Below are 24190 nucleotides of genomic sequence, written 5' to 3'. Positions count from 1 at the left end.
TTCAAACAAATGCTAAATTAAAGTATCTTCACTGGCGGTCTCAGATTTCTGTACCCACCTGTATCGTCAGTAGATATACAGTATGTATTTAAGACTGAATACACACAGATTCAAAAGTACTGTAACCTTGTTAGACTTTGCACTGCACCCCCCCCTCCACCCCCCATCCTCTGTACCAACATACAAATTACATAGACATCTAATGGCAAAAGGCTGTTTAAGCGCGATGGCTGACATACGCAAGGAGACACGTGTGTCCCAGTTAGAGAAGTATACTTTAATACAATCTGACCCTCGGGAAGCTGGTATTACAATTATCCAGAGGCAAGAGTGCAGCCTGGAAAAAGAAACAATCTAAAAATAGGAAAGAAAAGAAACACATCAACCCGAAGTTGAAAAACATTTCCTCATTTATTTCTACGACTGTATCTGCAGCAGTGAGTGCACCTCATGACCCCGACATGGGGAAACCAAACGTACAGCAATATCCGGACAAGTTCACGTGAGATGGCTCCAATGGAAAAATACAAAATCAATTATTTTGCCAGATTTGTGCTTTCCATTTTTTTTTTTCCCCCCTCATCATCAATACTTTTTTTTAACTGAGCATATTAAAATTGGATTTTCCTCCTTTCAAGTTGAGGTTCTTTGTGCTTCCCCACCACACACACACACACACACACACACACACACACACACACACACACACACACACACACACACACACACACACGCATACAACTCCCAGCTTTTGATGAACTTCCTGCTTGAATGGGCGCAAAAGGTTTGAAAGTGAAATGAGACTTCATATCAAAGCTATAAAAAAAAATGTGCTTTGATTTTTCACCCACTACACTTTTTTTTGTACTCAGGGTGTCATTGACTGCTCATTTTCAAAGCAGCTTTATGTCATGCATTTTCATCAAGTACTTCTCTCAGCCATTGCTTTAAGACTATCTCATTCCACAGCCTGGTACTCATCTCCATTCCGTTCATACTGTAACATCACATCGTGTCTGTGAGATTACAATTTCTGATCAATTTTAGTTTTTTTTTGCTGCCACAGATTTGCATTCAATGGTCTCTGTTATAATCGTTTATTTTGTTCTTAACCTTGTTTGTATTCTAAATTTTCTTTGTTTTTTTCTTCTCCCCTTAGGTCAATTCCTCTGGGTGAACAGCTCAGCCTTTGGAGGCCCCTGGGTGCTGAGCTCTTGGCTGTGGGGAGGACAAGGTCTGTGCAGCCTGGACATGGCTGTGTTCCTCCACCCCAGGCAAAGCGGGCAATACACAATCTGGCTGATAGAGCGGGACAAGCCACCCCTCGCCCTCTTCTCCACCGACACGCTGCCACGCATCACGGGGTGAGCCACTTCTTTCATAGAAACACAGTAGAGGTGTTAGGGTTGCTTTCAAATGGCTGAATTTAGTTAAACACAGTTAATACAACTGAATATCAACTTGAACCCAGCTTTGTTTGTGGAATTTATGATACTCACTCTCTGGTTCGCTGAGTTTGAATCGTGTGTGTATGAGCCAGCCAAAAACATCATCAGGAATTCCTTGTTCCCAAACCTGTGTGAAGGTGTTCCATTGAATGCATCGATAGTAATCATTAAAAAGAATCAAATGATGGCTCCCTTCACTGAAGCATGATAAAAGAAGGAGTTGGCTGGGTAAGAAGGGAAGATAAATTGCTGAAATCACACGTAATTTGCTTTTGCAGCAGCTAACAATCAGTAGTTATTGTGTTCGTATTACCCTCCTGTGTGACTAATCCTTAATTAACACCAGGTCTGTGCTCCTCTCATTGAGGCTTTTCATCGCAAGCTTTGCTGAGATGTGTGTCTCGCACTGAGAGCAACAGGGGGACAGAGGCCGGGACCATACTCGCATCTCCTTTAAACACTCGGTATGTGTGGTCATATCCACATGTGGTTGCACCTCGGTCTTTATTAGCAGAGCTGTACTCCGGATTTGAGTGTGTGGGAAGTGCAAACACAAAGAGAAGCTCTCGGCCTGCTGCTGCGAACATGTTCACTGCCACTCGCGCGTGTAATAACTTAAAAGCATTGGTATCATATGAATGTCATGCTTTCTGCAGCTTCCTTGTCTCTTTAGCTGTCGCTGTGTGGGAGCGGATGCGCGTTAACCTTTGCATGCGTGTGTGTGTGTGTGTGTGTTTTTGCAAACGCTCACAATGGTGTGCAATCTTAAGGGAGCATAGCGGGGACGGGCTCATTACATGTGACGGATTAGACCGTGCGTTTGTGTGCTCTCATTTGTAGTCAGAGGCTGCCATCCACCCACACCATCTCCGCCGTTTGGAGGCCCACTCAGCCAAACTCCCCGCATTTCTGCTGGGAAGACGCTTGTATCGTAGAAAGAGAGGGGGGGGGGAAACAAAAGCAGGAAGAGCCACCTGCGGACTTTGGAAGAGACAGTCAGGTTACTAATTGCCAGCTTGTGCCCTTGCCTTTGAATGTTAATGCTGTGTTTTGACATGTTTGCCCAATTCATTCGTCAGGGCATTCAGCACAGGGTTGGCAAAGGACGAAACAAAAGTCCTGGTACACATTAGTCATTTACCAAGGTCCTCTTAACTACCTTGTTACTAATGCACCATCGAAATAGATTGCATCTTATAAGGTTGCATTTAATTCTGTTTTATTCATTTGTATTTTTTAGGACATTTTTTGTTCTTGAAGCTCTGTGATTCAGGACATTCAATTTGAATTAGTACTTCAAAGGGCCAAGTCTCAGCCTCATTTACAGCCAACAAACAACTGTGTGTCTGTGCCTTTGGACAGAGTGCAGAAATTGTATGGGTTCAGCAGTAATTCTCTCGAAATATTTCTTGTGTGATATCTGTGTTGATTCATGCACAAAACCACTGACCCAGATCTGATTGAGCGTTACCATAAGTGAGCATAGAAAAAACTACAGCTTTCATGTTGGGCTGGGCAGTGTAATGTGTACACTGTGTGTACAATGTGTACATTACTAGTGTAATGTAAGACTAGCTGTTGATAAAAAACCTAGATTTTGGATATTGTATTTTCAGGATATGGCATAAGTGTTGTCTTACTCTGGTTTTAAAAGCTTTATTACTGTAAAGTGATATCATTGTTTAAACTTCCTCTCGCTCTTATTGCTGTTACACTTGTAATCATTACTGATGATTATATAAATAAAACAAGCTCAGTGTGTAAGTATTTTGTAAAAGCCCTACAATATTTCCAAACCATCGGTAATGATGTATTCGTTCAAAAGTATTGTGATATTTGTGTTTTTTTTCCATATGGCTCAGTTCTATTTGCATGAAGGAACTGCAGTCATGGCAGCACTGATAACTACATCGTTGTAGCTTCATCTATATCAATAACAGCAAGCTACACAACACACTCTTTGGTAAGGCTTTCTTCTGGACCGTAAACTGGACCTTCCAGTGTTACTTAAGGTCTCTATTTAGTACTCAGGATGCTTCCGTAAATGCTGTTCCTATAACTTAACTTCTTTTGTTGTGGCCAAATTCTTAATCAAGAAGCTCTGATTAACTCTAAAACAATCATCTAAGCTCCACATCAGCCATTAACCACAGAGTGAGCGCTCGCTTTGAAACCTTTGTAAGCCACTTTATTGTCTGCGTTGCATTAATGTTGCATCACATCTGATGGAGTTATCCAAGCAGGAAAAAGTCTTTGATAGTCTATTTTAAATGTCTAACGCTTCATCCTGTTCAAGTCTATTTCATTTATGTTTTTAATTGTTAGTTACTGTTCATGGTAAATAACAGTTAAATGATGTAGACCAGGGGTCTTCAATGTTTTTCAGGCCAAGGACCCCCAAACTGATGGAGATGGAGCAGGGACCCCCTACTATATACTGAATATTGTAAAGAAAATTGTGTTTTATATTAAACTGGGCCTAGTGACATGTATAAATATACCTTGTTATTGTGCATTCAATACTAAGCTATTCAAATAATGTATACTGCCCTCAGTAGTTGGCTGTTGTGGATAGGAGCGGCAGTGTTTTAGCCAGGACTATCTTGCAAAAATGATTGCACAAGGATTCATGGGTGAAGTAAATGTCGTTGTTTTTTTATTTTTTATTTAAAAAAATTTTCACAACGGTATCTTCTTTTCAAATAATATTGCAGCGTGCGTCCTTGTGTCTGGGATCTTAGTCAGCTGGGGACTGAATAGGCTCTTCGTCAATCACGGGGAACCTGACAGAGCCAGCATGTAACATGCAGCCTTGTGATTGGCTCAGCAGCGATAGGGGCGGGTCCTCCTCTTTGTGTGCAGGAGGCTTGGAGGGAGGTCCAGGCGAGTCTCACGCTGAGTGAACCAGAACTCCTGCTGAATGTGTGCATTTCTGACTGAAGGATAACATCTTCTGCCTCCATATATCCATTCACTACAATATGTTGGATTCATGTTAATGTGTATTTAAAGACATTTAAATTTGTGGGGAAAAAATTGGGAGGAAAAAATATTTAAAAGAAATATGGAAAATTGTCTAATCAACCAAAGATTTCACAAACCCCCTGCAGTACCTCCGCGGAACCCCTAGGGGTCGCGGAACCCCTGTTGAAGACCTCTGATGTAGACATTAATCCTGATAACATGTTACTGCTACTCTGCTCTTCTTTTACATCTAAAAGTCTGTGGAAGAATGTCACGTTGACACTGCGGGCCAATGGAAATGTGATGTGGAGATCAAGTTTGGTGCAACATATTGATCATATATTCATAACATTGTAAGTGAATGTTAACCATATTGTCATGTCCAGCTCAAAGGGCCATTGAAACAAAAATGTAAACTATAAAGGAACAAAGCTCGCAGCGAGAACCTTTTATAGAGACTAGAAGTATCCCAAATGTCCCCAATTAAAGTTCCTGTGTAGTGACGAGAGCTTGTTTTCTCACTACTATGCAAATTTAATTTTAGGGGTTACTCTTTATTAAACCCTCCCTAAAAAAAACCGCTGCCTCACATCACACAGTGTGTGAAGATGATTACCAGAGGCATATTCAGGTCCTCCGAACACAGGCGGCGATGGTCTCAACTAATCAAAAAGCATCGGCTCTCATGGTAGAAGCATGTGTCTCTGCTTGTATGCCTTTGTAGTTTAAAGTGTGTGTGTGTGTGTGTGTGTGTGTGTGTGTGTGTGTGTGTGTGTGTGTGTGTGTGTGTGTGTGTGTGTGTGTGTGTGTGTGCGTCTCCATTGACTCTGTGCAAGTACAGCCTTTGCACATGCATTAATGTGATGGCTCACTGTGTGTACCATGACCATATCCAGCAGTGTCAAATGACCTGTTGTGATTTGAACATTCACACGCTCACCAACACTCCATTTGTCTCCCCCTGCTCTGCGAATTATTGTATTACCTCCCACCTCGCCCGTCACACACAAACACTATTCACAACGCACATACATACAAGATAATGCACATTGCATGAATTGGAGCTCATTCAATCCTTTACTTTCCTGCATGAACCAAGTGGATTCAATTGCAAAGTGCATGTTTATTAAAAAGGTGTCATGACCTCCAAGTGTAACGAACTGCAGTCAAGCGTTAGTGTGGGAAGTGGTTGATGCTATTTAAGAGCCGTATGATCTTAAAACTGATCGATAGCTTGTGTAAAGTGGGGTGGGGGGGGGCATCAAGCCATTCTTAGTGCTAAATTTGAATATACAGTAGGAACATTATAGCACGTAAAATATGATATTATATTCTGTACTACATTTTAAAGTAGGTGCAGCTCTTGTGTTTGGTAAGATCCTTTTAGTCCAGGCTGTGTAGCAACTCCTCTTTTACTCCAACCTAAAGCATATTTTCATGCTTCAAGTCTTTGTTCTTATGTTTTACACTCATAACTACAGTAATTGTTTATCTGCTACAGCTCGATACCTACCGAACCTGAACGCCTCCTGTGTAGAAACATGCTAAGGCTGCTCCTGCTCTGCTAACACGCCGCACAGTGTAAGCCTTAATAGTGGAGACAATCTATATGTACATGGACAATTAAAAGATGTACTTTCCTCTTTTCTGTTGTAATGAGACTGTTGGCTGGAAACAAAAGTTTAGCTGCATTATTATTTCAAATTGAACCAGCCGTAATCCCTGTAAGTAAAAGGGATTATTCTTGCTGCTAATTTAATGATTTAATTTGCAGGCCCAGAAATGAAAAAGACAAAGCTTCAACTCTCATGTCATACAGTTTGCGCCTGTCTTGGCAGTAGATATACTTAGGAAGGTGAGTCATGCATTATTTAACTCCAAAATTAAAATCAATATAAAGTGTATGTTAGCCGGGTTAGAATGAAGAAAGGTGGATGTTAGTGTTTAATTATTCAATTTAAATGTTTGTCATTTGGATCCAAAATTGCATTGCACGCTTCTGTAATAAAATAAACAAAGGAAACAGTTGTTTTGTGAAGCAGGCTGAGACGACAAAGGTCACAGTCCTTTTGTTTTGAAACTGTTGGATTAATAGGCTTTTGATATTAAAAAAAAATAAATAAATAAATAAAAAAAAAGTAATTAAATGTTTTCTGTTTGAAGCCAATCCAATAGCTTCAATAAGCTTCAATTGAGTACATTTTATTGAGTAAATAACAAATGTAAATGAGGCAGCATCACCTCTCTGTGCCTAAATACTTTTTTTGTTTATATGCTGCTGTAATTATCCTACATGATCGTCTCATTTAGGTGCAGCATCCTTTTTTCATGTAATGATCCAAGCGCCACTTTATATATATTTTTTTTCAGTAAAAATTCTCGTCATGATACATCCGCTCCACAGAGAGCCTCTGTGTTACCTCCATGTTTTTTGGGGTCCTTTAATGCGCGAATCTAAAGTACAGCGAGAGAGATGGGTCACCTCGAGGCCCTCTCATTGGCATCGCGGTGCATTCATCCCTGGCAGGGATCTCCTCCACTCCTCCACTTATTGCTCAGCAGAGCTGACCTTCCGCTCTCGGGCTGTGGACGCCGTGGGGCCGCAGCTGATAGGATCCTCGTCGCTCTGGATCTGGGAGCGCTGCCAGGAGCAAGGCTGCGATTGTTAGAGATCATTTGGAGAAGAGGCGATAGCAGCTCGGAACTATGATCTTCTACTTTTAAGCCAACAGTCTGGTAAATAACATGCGGACATGAAAGGAGTCATCTGGGATATGATAAACAGTTAAACATGTGCCCTTGTGGCCAGTTGTGTGCAAGTTCTCTTAACTAACTGTCAGATGATTTTTCTAGGGTCATTATCCTTTACTTAAAACAAATATTTCGTATTCTGTAACCTTAAAATACAGCTGTTATATAGATTGTTCTCTATCAGACATAATATACTATAATCCATTTGACCCACACACACGTGGGAAGCTGACTGGTAGCAGTTAGGAAGCCTTGATATTGAATTTTGGATCTTCCTTTCAGCTCTTTGGTATTGTGCAGTGTTGCATGTGTATAGCTATTGTTTATCATTTGTTTCTCCTGATTAGCTTGTCTACTGTGTAGACAACAGATAACAGACAACACTGACCTACTTAAATAAAGAGAGCACACTCCTTTACTGTGTTATCATGCTGTTGATAAACCACACACCCCTGCATGGTTGTTTTGCGTCTGTAATCCTCTTAATTAAATGAAAAAGTAAATTACCCACAATGCCTGCCCAAAAAAAAGAAGAAAAAAGATTGTATCGTTTGGGACTGTTTACGATTTTGACATCAACTTCTTGTGATTATCTTTACACATTTCAGCAAAATAAATATTAGTTACAAAGTTCATATTGATGGAAACTGAGCCAAAGCAAAGAAAACAGGAGAAGCTATGCATTGTGGGTAGGTGCAGTCTCTAAAAGGGAATTTAATGGGATACCCTTTTATTTCCTGACATACTCTTCTTCCCCGTCTTTCTGCGACTCCCTGGTCGCATTCTTTACGACTTTTCCTTTTTCAAATGTAAATGAGACTTGTTAGAGCTCCGGCCACAACTCTGTTCTCCGTTTCCAGAGAAAGGAAGCAGCTGCATTATATTCACAGACTAACACATTCTGCCTTTCTTCGTCTGTTATTTCGTGCGCCAGTATAGCTCCACGATGAGAACATACTTTCAGAGAAAAAGACTCAGAAAAGGAAGATAAAAGTCAGTATCAGAAATTCAAGCGGTCAGTCCAGGCTTTCACGGGTGGCAGGTGGCACTTTTACATTATATGTTTTTTATTCGTGAACCAGTTAAGCAGTTGTTGTGTGTGTTGAGCATGAATTGAGCTCTTTCGTGGCAGCGTCCTGGTGCTTCAGTGTCTCGCTATGACATCCAGTCACACTCTGGATTTACAGTCTTTTTAGAAAAAGCTCTCCGTAAACATCCGTCATGACTACAGAGCACACATGTAGTAAAATAAACCCTCTTATCACACTACAACAGTACAGCTGACATTATGTAAATATTATATTTCATGCAATTATACACAGGCATCCTTCAAACATCATGATATGTATTCATCTCACCGGGCTCTCCACACACGGTTGTCTCTGTCTCAACAAAATATGAAGATGATGTCTCAATAGTGTTTCCAATGGGACTTCATCAAAAGCTTCAGAAATGAAACATTTCAGCCTTGTATAGGGCTAGTGGGAAGAAGAAAAAAAAACACAGCCTATCCACAGATGAGTTATATCTTTTCATCTTCAGATTGCATACTCTACAATCCTCTCCTGCTCATTGCACACGCTCTTTATATTTCCTCCTTCTCCTCAGACAGGTTACATAAGTTACTATAGTTTCTATCCCTACCCTTCCCACCGAGCTCATAGACCTTCCATCTCATCTAAGAATCTCTAATCATATCTTCCCGAAGTTGTCTCGCTCCTTCCTGACAGTTGAAGTTTTGCACAAGTGTTGAGGAAGGTGATATTTAAGGAAAAGCAACAGTGGCCTAGTTATTTCTGCCAAGACTGAATTAGTGTTGTTGTTTTTTCTACCTATGGCAAAAGCACAAGGAAAATTTTAAGCCAAAATATTAAAAGCTTAGTACCCAAATCACAAAAGGCTTTTCCTGTGATGCGCGTTTTGCATCAAAGAAAACGCTGAGATCGAGATTGTGTTTTCTCTCCCTGTTTTGCCTCGTTCTCCCCGGGGGCTTGTGTTATGAAGTGCAGGTCTCTCAGGTGCATCATGGGTGTGCAGTGTTAGTTCTATAAAATAATACTAGCTCAGACAGAAAATATGTCAACTATAAACTTAAAAGTGCAGACATTTTATAGCGATAAATAATTAATTTTTGCATTTGACAGATAATTACAGCATTACTTAAAAGAATAAAGTATGTGACACTGTTGTCCCATTTCCTTTGACAATAACCTGATGATATGAAAATGATGCTGCTCTTTCTGTGTTAAGAGTCATAAATGGTAAAGACTGCTCCACAGCAGGGATTTCTGTCTTTTAAGGAGTCATATTTAAAGATGAAACACCAACATATCTTCAATGAGCAACAGTTAATTAAATTTTCCCATTTTGATTTGTAGAATGCTTTCTTCTTTTGTGTTTTCCCATCCAACAAGCAGGATAGTTGTTCGATTTTTTTTTTTTTTTTTTTTGCAGCAAAGTAGAGTTTAGAGTAAAGCAGAATAAAAAATAAAAATAAAAAATAGGATAAAAAAGGCTAAGAAAAGTATGTTACCCTCTATAAAAAAAATTGTAAAAAAAAAAAATCAATACAGCCCAGGGATAGGCAGCCGCGTGTTATATAGTTTTCTTCTAAATTAATACTTGCAACTTACTGCACAAACCATACAGTATAATTATGTGTTCTTCTGCCTACAATTTCACAGCTTCTCTAGACTTGGTCCTTACTGCCCATTGCTTAGTATCCTGTCTCAATCCCAACAAGGCACATATCCTCTTATTTGACTCTTTGCTGTCGAAGATAATTGTTTAAATCTGTCCAAAATATCATTATCCAACTACCCATCATTTTAGGAATCTGTCTGTTTGTAAGTATGTATGCATTTATGTATACATGTTTGTTTGTTTGTTGCATGAGAGTCCGAGGATCATCCACGTCTTCATGGCTTCATCCTGTGAGTGCCTGTACAAAATTTAACTTTCATCTGTTGGTAAGACAGCAGGTAAAACCAGTATTTGTTCAATTTAGATGGCAACAGTTTATATTCACTCATTGCTGAGCAGCCTTAACAAACAGAGATGAACTGGAGGATAAGTGTATTTTTGTAACTACTGTACCTGACAAACTGCTCTGTAGCCTGCGGACAGGGGACCTGAGAGGTTTTTGTCAATATTTCAGTGTAGTATGCATAAATGTTGGCTTCCTTTTGACACTGACTAAATGTCTAGCAATTTAAAGTCATTTTGCTTTAGCAATATTAAATGGTTTATCTGTAGCTTTGAGGCACATAACCAGGGAGCCATTTGTCAAGTGTTAACCTGAAGTGACCTTTCACTGGAAATATAAATCTCAATGAGTAGTATTTGTAGTTCTGTCAAAAATCTCCTTGGAGCCATTTGGGTTTCATCACGCAGGTCCGATGAAAGGAAGCTGTCATCCACATATCAAATATAAAACGTAAAAAATGAACTGTCTGAATAGCTGAATGTGTTTCCAGTATTGTGTTACATAGTGCAGAATGGAACTGTACTGTGTGGAGGCCTTGCTTCTTCTAGATGCTGTGTGCGGTTAGCCAGATACCAGCTCACAGGATGACACTGTCTACATCAAAAATAAAACACACACAGACAGACAATTGGAAGGTCTGTGGCCAAATGCTGATACAGTATTCAGGTCAAGCCACAGCTCAAGTATCTCGATAAGTCTGACCTGATCCGAGCAGCAGTGACCCAGTTTTTGAGTTGTCTCAGACACACAGAGATTTAAAAAAACAAACAAACAAGAGTTTGATTTCCTCATCCGACACTCTGCTGCTGTCCTTACATGGGCTTTGTAAAGATATGTTTTAGGAATAGATGCAATATTCTCTGTGTTATGAAAGCAGTATGCACATATATTAATTAGAGTCCAATCTCTTTTCCATCCTGTAGCTTGGCTTGAATAATCGAACTAGAGTTTCTACTCTTTAATGGACACTCTCTTTGGCGTTGGACTTTTCAAAGGGTTCTTATACCAAAGCTTAGCCTATAGACAGATCATGATTAGCACACTTTCTTTGACACTCCTCATTAGCAATTACAATTATTATTACTTTTTTTAATTTCAGTATATTTATTTATTTTTTACTACGCATACTGAAGTTTAATAAGAAACTGAACTCATCATTTAGAACTTACCAGGTCTACATGCTGTTTTCTAACTCGTGTGATCAGATTTCTATTGACAGTGTCTCCAGCATGGGTGACATGCACGCAACCAAGCCCCACCACGTTTGACAGATGAGGAGATATGATTTGGGTCATGAACTCCTCTTTCCATCAGTTTGATACGGATCTATTTTAGTTTCAGTCCATAGAAACGTTCTCCCAGAATTCAACCAGTTTTATTTTGGATGGTTTTGCAAACTTCATCCAAGGTGGTTTACCAAGAGGTTGCACCTTGTAGTGAATCCTCTGATGATGAATTCTTAAAAAAGGAATCTTGTGCATCTTTATCCTGAAGATCATGGCTGACTCACTGAAGTCATACATTTTTTTTTTCATTATCATGCAAATGATTTATCCACAAGTTTTTTTGCTCCTTAGCCTACCAGGTCTGACTTACCCTTCTTTTTGAATATACGCCCCAACTGTGGACCTTTGATAACAGCGACTGTTTTGTTTTTTTAGCCTCATTATAACCTACTTAACTTGCTTGGTCACCTCATGATTTGCTCTTCCTATTGACAAGGAACTCCACCTCAGTGTACATAAAAACTGTCAAGCCTGATCCTCAAGTGAGCTCTTTTGTACATAAACTAACATTTAAATAACACACAGCTGCCCTCAAAACATTTAGAGCCAATTACTTGCAATTAGTTAAAAAGGCTGCTCTCCCATGCAGTTCTTTGAATACTGAATTTACATGAACTGAAGGTGAGAGACATTAATATATTTAATTTAAAATAAAATAAAGTGTAATTTCATTTCATATTGACCCTGCTGAAGGTCCTAAAGAACTAAACAGGAGTGCGTAGCTGGCGTAATGAAGCATACAAACCAAAGACAGTAAAAGCCGCCTTCATTCACACATTTGCCAAACTGTAAAACACACTGACTTTGGCTGGCAGCCAGAGAACAGATGTCCTGTGCAATAGCCTCAACACCGGTGAGCCAACTTTGGTCCAAAACTCCACATTGTATATATGGCGAGGGGATGAATGAAAAACATTCACTCCTCTTACTGTCCTCCTCTTTGATACAGCTAAAGTTAGTACCGCTGCTTGAACAGTTTTGTACTCAAAGACCATCACAGTTCAGAGGACAGGTGGATCTTCCAGGTTGTTGTTTCCCAAATCAGAAAAAAGGATTTCTCTGCAGCTATCCGCCGGGAGCTTGATACCCAGGGTTGTCCAGATGTATAATTACTTCCAATCAGGCCATCCTGCAGTCAACATTACCATCTGGTAGGATAGCACTTTGGTTATTGAGGTGCTTCAGAGGGCTGCTGTGGGCTAGATTAGAGGCCTGTTTGCCAGAACCTTTAAAACCTGCATGCACAAGATGGGACCGGGGTCCTCAGAGAAAGTGGTTTCGCCGGATAATGAGGTCATCCATTTAATCTAACTACAGTGATGCACCTAGAATAATAGTGAGAGTAGCGGTTGCGTGGATTTAAATTTCTTAAATTGCATATAAAATGTTTTTTATGATATTGTCTCTTTCATTATTTTTCTTTCTCATCTAAACAAGGAGTAAAGTTTAGTTCAATTTATTTCTCCATAATAAGAAAAACTATCTTAAGTGATCTTCCAAATTATTGTATAGGTAACAATAGGAAGTCTATAATTTTGACATTTAAAATTTCATTTTTTTGTATCATAGTTTTGACTGTAATTATTCCCTCCAGTTAATTACCTGTTGGCTTATCTAGTTTGCACAATCTATAGGTATCATAGAAAATGTGATTTGGAGAATTTTATGGTAACTTTCTGCTCACAGAAGGCTTTTTTTTGTGTGTGTGTGTGTCTAGATTTTTAGATTCAATTCTTCTTGATCTCCCATGACCAAGCTAAACACAGCTGTTACTGTTCACAGTTTTTAGGGGTGTTTCCATTGATATTCTCACATCAGCTCATATTTGTGAGAGAAGCAGATGGTTGTTATGGCCGCAGTCTTCCTGAGGGTTACTTTCGCACAAGTATTTGCCACTTGAGCCGCACTCACACATATGTTCATTAACTCCAAGCGCTCAATTGCTCCTCTACTACATGGCCTCGGGAATCTGTGCTGCCTGCTCCTCTCTGGCAGCTGCAGAAGCTCTTGAGCATGAAGTGATTGGCACATCGAGCATCTCTTAGTCTCAAAATAAATTTAAAAAAAATCAGTGTACATAGGCTGCTTGATAACAACGTGCCAATTGGTTGGGAATTTTCATATGATGAGAGAGGAAGGTGACCATTTTTGAGACCGTGCCTTTGTAAAGTGAAGTTTACAAAAGGAGGTGACCAAGATCCAAAATGTTTCCTTTAGACAATCCTGATTGTGACTGGAATCTAAAATGGATCATGCTGCCAGATATGAGCATCGTGCAATGTCAAATGGAGTATCAAAAATTGAACAAAGAATACATTTAATTGAAAATGAGCAAGAGCAAAACAAAATAACATTTCACAAATCTAATTTTTTTATTAAATGTTTTTTTTTTTGTATCCCTTAATTGGAATCATTTTTGGTTTGTTTTCTCCTGATTAACCTTAGTTGATATTAAGGAGTAAGTTGCTGTATTACATTGATACTTTCACTCGACAGGGAAAAAAGGCTGTTGGTAGTTTCTTTTTTTCAAGAATTTTCCAGTGGAAATCCTTTTTGCAGCATCCAAAAATTTAAGATAACATGAAAAACTGTGCTGAATTTAAATGCAACATCGGTGAATGTTGTTAATTAGCTGTAGTTTCATTTCAGCATTAAAGAACAATGGTCATCATAATCTTTTGGGGTGTCCAGCCTAATTTAGGGCAAGCTATTACACATGCAAAAGTTAAAAAAGCATTTCTGCATTTGCTTTAGGTAACTGCTCCTTCTGCTTGCAGAGATACACAGGAAGAGGGTAAACTATGTAATTTTAAGGACGCAGGATTTTCATATCTTTAGTGAAAATTGAAAGGTAATAAGTGTGCAACGGGCAATAGTGCCTGAAAGTTTGAAACTGCAGTGCTGTCAGTAGACTTTACATCCCTTATCCTGTTGAGCTACAGCTATAAATTACAACTTTATGAAAAAATGACAAAACCTTCCACTGTGTTTTCTCAATTGTCTTTTTTTGTTTCGTTTTTTTGAAACTGACTCCTTAACTGATGTTTTCAGCCGTACTGATGTTGGTTATCACTGTAAACTCCATCCTTGATGAAACTATACTTCTGCTAATCTCTGCCCACTTCTCCTCCAACTGACTTGGAACAAAGTGAAGGGATCAAAGAGTGATTTAATCTGATATTCCAGCATTGGAGGTTATTACAGTAGATGTGAGGGAGATAGGCGCCAGCCATCCTTGTGTGAGGATATTGTTCATTTATGGGCCAGATTAGATCTGCAGCCTACAAATGGATCAAAGTGATGAGTGTCAACTAATTATTCTTTGAGCATGAAGGAGTTCTGGTTTTTTTCAGCATGTTGATGAAAATGTCCCAGTTAGTGTATAAATGGAATGACACAGTCTCTAACAGAAAGGGAATACATATCATTGCGTTACAACATTCATTGACAGTCAAACTCATTAATTTTTAATCACATTATGGGAATACCGGCAGTCATTGGGATGTTGGGTGGTGCTCTATATGATATATTTCATTTGTATTCTATTTTATGTGTAGCTTTGTTACTATTTCTATCCATCCATCCATCCATCCATTATCTATACCTGCTTTATCCTGTGTGTATCATAACATTTTACCATGTACCATATATGATAATGGGTGTTAGCATTTAGCTGAAAACACAGCTGCGTCTAAGCTTCTCAGTCCTGCCAATATGTTTGTAGACTTCGGCCCGAGGCATACTGCCTGCATGGTGTGTGTGTGTGTGTGTGTGTGTGTGTGTGTGTGTGTGTGTGTGTGTGTGTGTGTGTGTGTGTGTGTGTGTGTGTGTGTGTGTGTGTGTGTGTGTGTGTGTGTGTGTGTGTGTGTGTGTGTGTATCACACCTCTATCTCGCTGCACAGCTGCAGCTCACTCATGAGTTTGTATCCATACTGGCAGCGCGTCTGCTGCGGCGCTACTGCTGCCAGTCCTGTCATTAAATCACTAAGTTTCCCTTTTATAATGGCCGTCAGTAATGAATGTTTGAGGAAGAGTTGTAACCAAAAAGCTGGCACGAGAGTTTTGTTTTCCCACGTTTAGAGCCAGATACACAGACACAGGGAGATAGAAAGAGGGAGAGAGCGCCAGGAAAATGCCACCCTTTACCCATTAAATTATCGACATAGTTACACAACGACGTAATTAGAGCCTCCACTGGGTTTCTGCTGTGATCATATAGTACATGTGATCACAGATCTTATCCATGTCTGTCTTTAGCTGAGAGCCACAGGAAATAGGAATCTCATTTATTTTCTAGATGATGCACCGCCGATGTGAGACGTGAAAATTATATCTCATGCATGCTGTGTGGCTGCTCGGACCTGTTAACGTGGGCACCGAAATGAAAATCAAGATGATAGATAGTTAGTTAGTTAGTTAGTTAGTTAGTTAGTTAGTTAGTTAGATAGATAGATAGATAGATAGATAGATAGATAGATAGATAGATAGATAGATAGATAGATAGATAGATAGATAGATAGATAGATAGATAGATAGATAGATAGATAGATAGATAGATAGATAGATAGATAGATAGATAGATAGATAGATAGATAGATAGATAGATAGATAGATAGATAGATAGATAGATACATACATACATACATACATACATACATAGATACATAAATAGATAGATAGATAGATACATAGATACATAGATACATAAATAGATAGATAGATACATACATAGATACATAGATACATAAATAGATACTTTATTAATCCCTCAAAGGGAAAAAAATTTCGCTACAGCAGCATATACAGGTACAAAGATAGATAGATAGTTACTTTATTAATCCCACAAGGGGACATGTTTTCGCTACAGCAGCATTATAGGGACAGGAAAGCAATAAAACAACAGTAAAATATTAAATATAAAAATGCACGGTATATACCATAAATAGAATAACATAAAATAAAATAATTAAATTAAAACTAACTAAACAATAGTGCAAAGATATAAACAAACAAGACAACAGACAACCAACGATGTTATTGTTGTGTGATGGATTTTGCCAGAGGTCAGTTATTGTACAGTCGTATTACAGTGGGCAGGAATGATCTCCTGTATCTGTCCTTGTGACAGCGCAAAAAGTGCACATAATAAATGTTTACAGGGAATTCTGACGAGTTCCTCTTTCTGATCCCTGATGCTCTTGATGCTTCATTGGTAACCAAAATGTTGAAAATGATAGAACATTGTTTTTCCAATGTTTTCATCTAAAGAGTGTAAAGCTTTATATTAATATTGTCCAATAACAGTATTCTGGATAAAAGTTATAGACAGCAATTTAGTAATTTCCAATTAGTGGCAGTGTTGTCTCTCTGTTCCCTTAATGAAAAAAAACGTGTGATCACATGTGATGGTGCACATGTGGAATATGTATTTTGCCAATAGAAAACATGTTGTTTTGGAACATTTTCATAGTGTAATGTGTAAAACCCTTTGAGATTCCCATGTGAAAACCTTTCTACATTTCCCCCCCATGTTGACATGTTGACCACACGTGACCCATATGGGAAACTCAAGTGTATTTCTGTGTCAGGTTAAAATGCCTAAACCCAGATTCAATGATACCGAGGTGTGTCTGTTTGGCTTGTCGTCACAGTAACATGACGGCGCTGCAGCAGGTCACTCTGGTAACATATCTGTAGAGATACAAATCGCTTTCTAGGCACCAAAATATAAAGATACATTTTACATTAATTGTAGCAGCAACTTGTCTTTTCAGAATGAATGTCCCAGTTCCTCCAGAGACCTTCGTACGGACAGTTTTCATCAAGAGCCATGATGGTCATGCTTTGAAACTAGTTCTCATGTCCCAGTGGGAGTCTTTCTTTCTGGAAATGATGCCACCCACAGAAAGCATATTTTTTTTCTCATGGGTCTCTCATTGCCTCTCAAGTCATGTCGACACACTGTACAAACATACGAGAGAAGAATGCGGCTAGGGCATTAACTGGAGGAGAACATCCTGTTTAAATATTTCACACGCACAAAATCTGAAAGGGGACTTGTGATTATGAAACATGGTTTCAGAGCTTCTGGTGTTCGCAAAATCAAAGCCAAGTTCAGACTACTCATACTCATGGGCTCCACGGCTTTAATGAGCTCCCTCTCTGTAGCCCAAATAAATCAGCAGTCAGTCTGCTTTATTAGCTATTATTGTCCCGAATGCTCCGTCTGGCCGTTCGAAACAGGGCTTCAATGCAATTTGTGTAAACAATGTGAGAATGTATGGAGAGATTGATCCTCCCATTTTCACGAAGTTAAAATGGCTTAAAGGCATAATATTAGTAATGTCTTTGTCAAATTGAGAGCAGAGCACCCATATAATATAATGACAATAAAGTAATATATTGCCATGAAGTAACACTTTAAATTGCTTCATTTTGGTTTTTTTTTCTATCACAATGGTCAGGGATAAAACAAAACCATACAGCCACTGCCAGTTTCTAAGTACCCGTAGATAATGAATCCAGAATCAGCATTCGAAGACTTCCTGCTTTATTTTTATTTTTATTTTTTAATAGGTAAAGCATAAATATGAGGTGCTGGTTTGTGTTTCTACGTGCCCTCAGGCTACTGAGGTTGTTTATTACACAGCATTCTGTGGAGGTTTGGCATAGGGAATTAGGGTGGATAGCCTTGTAGTTTGTTGGCTTTGTGATTTAAGAACTGGCAGGCTGTTGTTTACCTCCAAGCTCTCACATGGCCACCTTGGTTCTATAAGATGAATATAACCATTGCTCCACCAAGCCCGGTTGTTTATTATATGTATATGTATATGTATATGTATATGTATATGTATATGTATATGTATATGTATATGTATATGGCAAATTCTACCATGCTGTTTTATTAGTCTGCTAACACTATCAGCCCACACACTTCAATAATTGCTTGGCTTCATGTTTAATCCACAAGCAAATGTTGTTATAACGAGTATCAGCATTATATTTCCTATTGGTCTCCTCAGACGTATTGGACACTACTGTGTAAACATTAAGTTTTCCAAAGTATTGCCATGGACTCTTCTCTCCAAACTATTTTCTACAGGTCTAGCCTTTTGAAATTGCTGCTATTTAAATGAGTACTTGAAATCGGTAATTGGAGATAAGGCCCTTATACATAATAGCCGTTCGGTAATTAATAGTGCATAAAAATATCCAGCTGCTTATCAGTGCTTCTCTGCAAGAATTAGCCCCAATCAGTGCTGAGCACTCTGCAGCTGCTCTTTGACACGATAGAGCATGGCATGGTTTGACTACCTGACAGAAGCAGAAACAGCTTCCAGTCCTGAAGTAACGACCTGTTGCTGTAGCACATTTTCAGGAGGCACTAGGGCTGATAATGGCACACAGGCATGATGAGAAGAAACTACATTTATTTTCCCAGCGAAGCCAGATGGAAGGAAGCACAGAAGGAAGTGATGCAATTGGGTGACATGCTGTAAAGCTTCGGTGGTTCTGCTTCTTGAACATTGTGGCTACATGACGAAGTTTTCACTTTATACTGATGTACATATACGACATATTTTACTCCACTGGAGACTCCACTCAACTAATAGGCATAGTTATAGTAACTATTGCAACAAATGCATTAAATTGAGTGAATAAACTGTGTATCTCTGTGTCACTATGTTAGCTACCTTAAGACTGAATAGGAACAGATCTGGATCAATGTCCAACTTTTCAAAATGACCGTTTCTGGGTGCGGAGTCATCCAGCCACAGAGTTCTTTTTTTTTTCCAACTGTCAACAAGTGAGTCATTACTTTAAATGAATAATGATACCCCTTTTCATTCTAAAAATAATTAATATTATATAACTTTATGATGTCCTAGTGTTTAAATTGCAATCCACCGTGATGTCGTTTTGAAACCTCTAGTTTGGCATTTTGACTGTCGCCATCTTTCTCTTTTGTAGAGACAGAAATGAGCATATTTGGATGAGCTGGAAGCGAACAAGATGTGGATCTGACTTAGAACCAGAGGACACTAAGCTCACCCACCTCTACTGTAAACCTGACTGCACCACAGGCATGTCAATCAAACCAGACACGCCCCAAGACATACCTGCTTTTGAGGCCTAATATCAAACAATTCTGCAATGATTTTCAGAGGTAGCTCCAGAACACTGATCAGAAAGAATGAGTTCATCCAATTACACCTTCAATTGTGAAAATGTTTTTATTGACTCAGCATTTCATAAGTGAAGTTGATGCTCATCGAATGGGAGTCTATTAAGGGTTTTTTTGGAGCCAGCCCCTAGTCACCCTCAGCTGTATATCACTTCAAGGCACTTTTGCTTTGGCTTCACTTTTCAGACCCAGAGACTATGTTTATCTGTTATATCCAGTAAACGGCAGTTTTGCAGCATTTGTTTGTGATAAACAATTAAATTGCAAATTCTGAACAACCAACAGCACCATGCAGTAGAAATCTAAATGCCATTCATGGAAGCTAAGGAAATAACAGCAGGAGAAACCTACTTATAATTCGATTATTTTGAGGGCAGCACTAAAACCACACTTCAGAATCAGTACAGAGTGTTAAGATGTCCTTTTTGTATACCTCAAAATGACAGCCTTAGTGTGTTTGCCACTATTGTTTGCAAAAATACTACTGATCAAACACAACTGCCAAAAGACCAGAAATGACGAGGCTTGTTAATTATTCAGCCTCTAATTTACTGTCAGAATCATTTGGAGCAACTTTAGCTTGTGTGATTTGCTTAAGAGCACCTTAACATGTCCAAGGAACCAGGGATTGAACCCCCAACCAGTCTGTTGGTGGAGGAGACACACTAGTTATAATTAGTGTTCAGGATGAAATAATTTATTGGATTGTACTGCAATAACTTGCATAATAAAATTCTTGACATCATAATTGTATACGATATATATATATATATATATATATATGTGTGTGTGTGTGTGTGTATATGTATATATATATATCCCATATATGTCTAGGCAATAAAATAATTCTATAAAAGGAAATTACTTGAAAAAATGATGGCCTAGAAATTGTCCTTCCTTCCAGACTTTTGTACATATATTAACATATTTTCTGTGTTATTTAGCTGTAGCCTTCGATGATAATGTTCTTCTTTTGTTGCATCCAGCTACATTTGTATGTCACATCCTGGATAGGCGAGAAAATGGGAGGCAATAAAATATCTTTGTCAACGGCCAAATAAATGCTAGAATTTTTTTCAACCGCTCCATGTGTAAATATGCAGTAATAAGAATTTCACCATATCAACTTAAAAGGCAAGTGTCAACATTGCTCTGCTGCTCCCAAGTGGCCTAAGAAAATCTTTCCGCTTTGAATAAATTATGAAAATACTCTCAATAGTCCACACTTGGTTTCATGCTTCTTTTGAAATTTGCATAAAGGCCTAGTGTCTCCATAAAAGTGCATGGAGGAAGAAGACATCTGCAGATTGGGTACACTGTGGAGCATGATGTGTGTTTTAGACTAAGCCATCAATATCTCACTTCCAGTCTTCTTTGCGTCAACCAGCCTGAGTGTTTCTTGCATCCCACCGGCTAAATAAGTCTGAAAAGAACCTCCACCTCTTTTTACTCTTTTACTCCAAGTTGACTACAAAGAACTCTGAGTCAGTGTCATTTCCTAGTAATTACAGCACCTTTCCAGAGTCAAGAGGAGTATTATTATGTCACCCTTCAGCTTGGGTTTGTGGGAATCATTAAAATTTCCCAGTGAAGAAAGATCATCCCGCCTCTGTGGCTCTTTGATGTCAATTGCTTTATGAAACCAAACCCTGACATGAATGATGCTCCCAGATAGATGACGAAAAGGAGAATTCAGGGCCATCAAAACTACAGCTTAAAGTTGACCATGAATACAAACTAGAGTCTGCTGATGCCAAAGCAAAGAAAAATCTGTAACCTAATTGTGTTTGTGTACTTCTACTGTACATCTGAACATATAGTCTGCTATATTCTTTCAGGTTTCTGTCTGTGTTTGGGACAAAGAGTGGTGAACCCTGTTATCAACTTATTTTATGATTTAATGTCGACCAGCAGGAATATCATTGTAAAACAGAACATATGATTCATATTTTGGATCCAAAGGACTGTTAAATGGCCTTACAATGTTTGGAGAATTGTACTTCTATTTCCTGTTGATGAGGCTTGTAGCTTATTTCTGTTTCCATCTGTTGAAAAGTGTTTAAAAGCAATAATGGTCAAATGAGAGGCACATGCTTGCTGGAAGAGCCATGCTGCTATTTATTCCCATGTGGCCTTTACATAAGCCTTCATCTCGCTCCATGCTGCATCATCTCCTCAGTATAATATTGCCCTCTTCACCACAATTATGCACCCCACGATGTACCTTGGCAGACCTCCCCTGTATTCACGTTAACCCTCCATCACCTATCAGCCCCAGGGGCTTATTTTAATGAAGATGAAAGCATGGCAACTCCCTGGATAGTACAATTTATTACATGAATTCCCCCAGATAACTAGAGAATAAACAAGAATACCTTTTCCTTGTTAAATCTCACCCACTGTCAATGTGTGGAACTCCATTTTCTTTGCATTTCTGCACCGGCTGGAGTTAGCTGATAACTTCTCCCAGGAAATAGCTGGTTTTACTTGTTCCATCAAATCAGATAAAACACAATAACACAGTAGGAGTTGAAAATAATTTATGAAGAGAGAACTCTCGATGTGAGCAAGCATGTTGCAGTGAAACCAGATACATTTTTAAAGCCTGTTTAATGTTTGTGAAAGAGGAGGTAGTCTAGTTTTTGTACTTGATGGTGTACTATGTTGGTTAAGTATTTCTTACCTTTTTCACATGTCCATGTGGTATTTTTATGCTGGAAAATATATCCTGAGCTAAATAAGCCGCACACCAATATTAAGCCTTTCTGTTTTGAAAATGAAGTGTCAGTCTCACGGTCTCTAAACAAGTGTGCAGTTTCATGCAGCACAAAGCTGAGGATCCCGTTCACTGGTGGAATCTGGCTTTTCATGTCATAGAGCCTCCAGCTCGAGCTGTAGAGGGCTGGGTGGAGGTAGGGGTGGGGACAATATGCATATTCATTGACCCACACATATTTAAAAAGGTATAGAGGTACTTCTCAGCAAGCAGCAACCAACAGTGACTTCACCCATTGGTTTGTGAGCTGCCTTTATGAAGCCTCGAGTTTGACTTTTCGGCCGTCACCATCTTGCTAGTTTGGAGCAGTTTGGAGCCGGAAGTGACCATATTTAGACGGGCTGGGTAGTGGGAACAAGCGGTGGATCTGATTGGTATACCAAGGACATTACGCCCCACCCACCTATAGCAAAAACCTGACTGCATCACAGGCCTGTCAATCATACAGACACGCCCTCAGAAACACATTTTGAGGACTAGTTTTGAATTAATGATGAGATTATTTTTAGATGGACCGCCAGAAAACTAATAAGACAGAGGGACTTTAGCTCACAGCATAATGCAAAATGCAACAAAAGGCACCTAGCTGAGCTTTTCTTGGTTTATTCTGTGCCAGGAGAGTGGCTTGTTAACCAGGTAAAAAAGAAAATATATGTTTTTTTAACTTTATCATATGGAAACCAAGTTGTGAGATCCTAAAAAAATGTTGGGAGCATCGCCGCATGACATGAAATAACCTTTTACAAAAATAATTTTGTAGCAAGGCCGTAGCTGTTTAAATACAAACATGTATTCTGACTAAATTCTTCCCAAAAATAAATGGAGGCAATTGAATGGGCCTTGAGGAAAAGTTGCCTCAGAAAAAGCAAACCTGCAGAAGAGTAGTTTCATCATGAATTCACCTGCTCTCCTCCTGGAAATACATTAGTCACACTGGTGTTTACCTTTGGCTGTTGGATGCCTCCTACCTTTAAAAGAACTGGTCTCAAAACACAGTGTGCCCCAGGCTCGTAGGATCAATCCTTAGAAAGAGCTTGAACCCAAGCAAATATATTTTTCTTTTGTTAACACTAGGTCGGGGATGTGAATCAATGTAAGTCCGTGGTGTAACTTCACAGCAAGCTTCTCCTTCATTCCTTCTGGCAGATGGGAGTAAACAGAGTGGAATAACCAGCATTGTCTGCAATCACAGGATCTGAAACCAGATTAAGTTGATTTGAAGCAGCAGGAGTCTAAATACCAGTGCAAGGTGCCCCCGAGCACAAGATAAATAGACCTCTCTCCAGCCTTTGACACAGTGACTCCTGCAGTAAATGCTGGTTTTTGTCAGAGTTGTATCTGCCTCCATTAGATTAGCAGGATGTGTAATTCCTCCGACAGAGATGCTTCAAAACATGGAGAGCTCATCATATACAATTTGCACACACATACCTGCTGCTACCTTTTTCATCATTAGGAGCCGTCAGGTCTGCTCAGACAAAACGCCTTGGCCGCGGAGCCTGGCAGGGGAATCTGAATCTCCCTCTCCTCATTCATTACTGGACCAAAAGAACCTCTCACTGCTCATTTGTGTAGTCCAGAGAGTCTGGAGATTCCTTCGGGAACACAAACGATGCACCGTTGACTAAAGCGTTCATCCCCCGCCCCAGTGGCCAGCCATCTCTGAGTTTCCTTGTTGGACTTCTCACTCGCTGGCCGCTTTCAAAATCTCACGGCTCCCTGCGTTTTGACCGTTGCTCACTTGTCAAGCCTGGCCAAAAGGAGGCAAGTGTTGTGTGAAACGGCCAGGGACCT

General features: G+C 39.3%; 1 protein-coding gene across 1 annotated transcript in view; it reads left to right on the top strand.

The window, feature by feature from the left end:
- alk (ALK receptor tyrosine kinase) overlaps positions 1 to 24190 on the top strand; it is a 343730-nt gene that overhangs the window by 213138 nt on the left and 106402 nt on the right. The window contains exon 4 of the mRNA XM_069714659.1: positions 1160 to 1364. Coding sequence (XP_069570760.1) covers positions 1160 to 1364 — 205 coding nt within the window. The remainder of the gene's footprint in view (positions 1 to 1159; positions 1365 to 24190) is intronic.

This window comes from Brachyistius frenatus, unplaced genomic scaffold (assembly GCF_029030835.1).
Source record: "Brachyistius frenatus isolate BFR_SWC_R1_liver_20210118 unplaced genomic scaffold, ASM2903083v1 Contig_133, whole genome shotgun sequence".
Classification (NCBI taxonomy): domain Eukaryota; kingdom Metazoa; phylum Chordata; class Actinopteri; family Embiotocidae; genus Brachyistius; species Brachyistius frenatus.
This window is presented reverse-complemented; position numbering and strand designations above follow the sequence as displayed.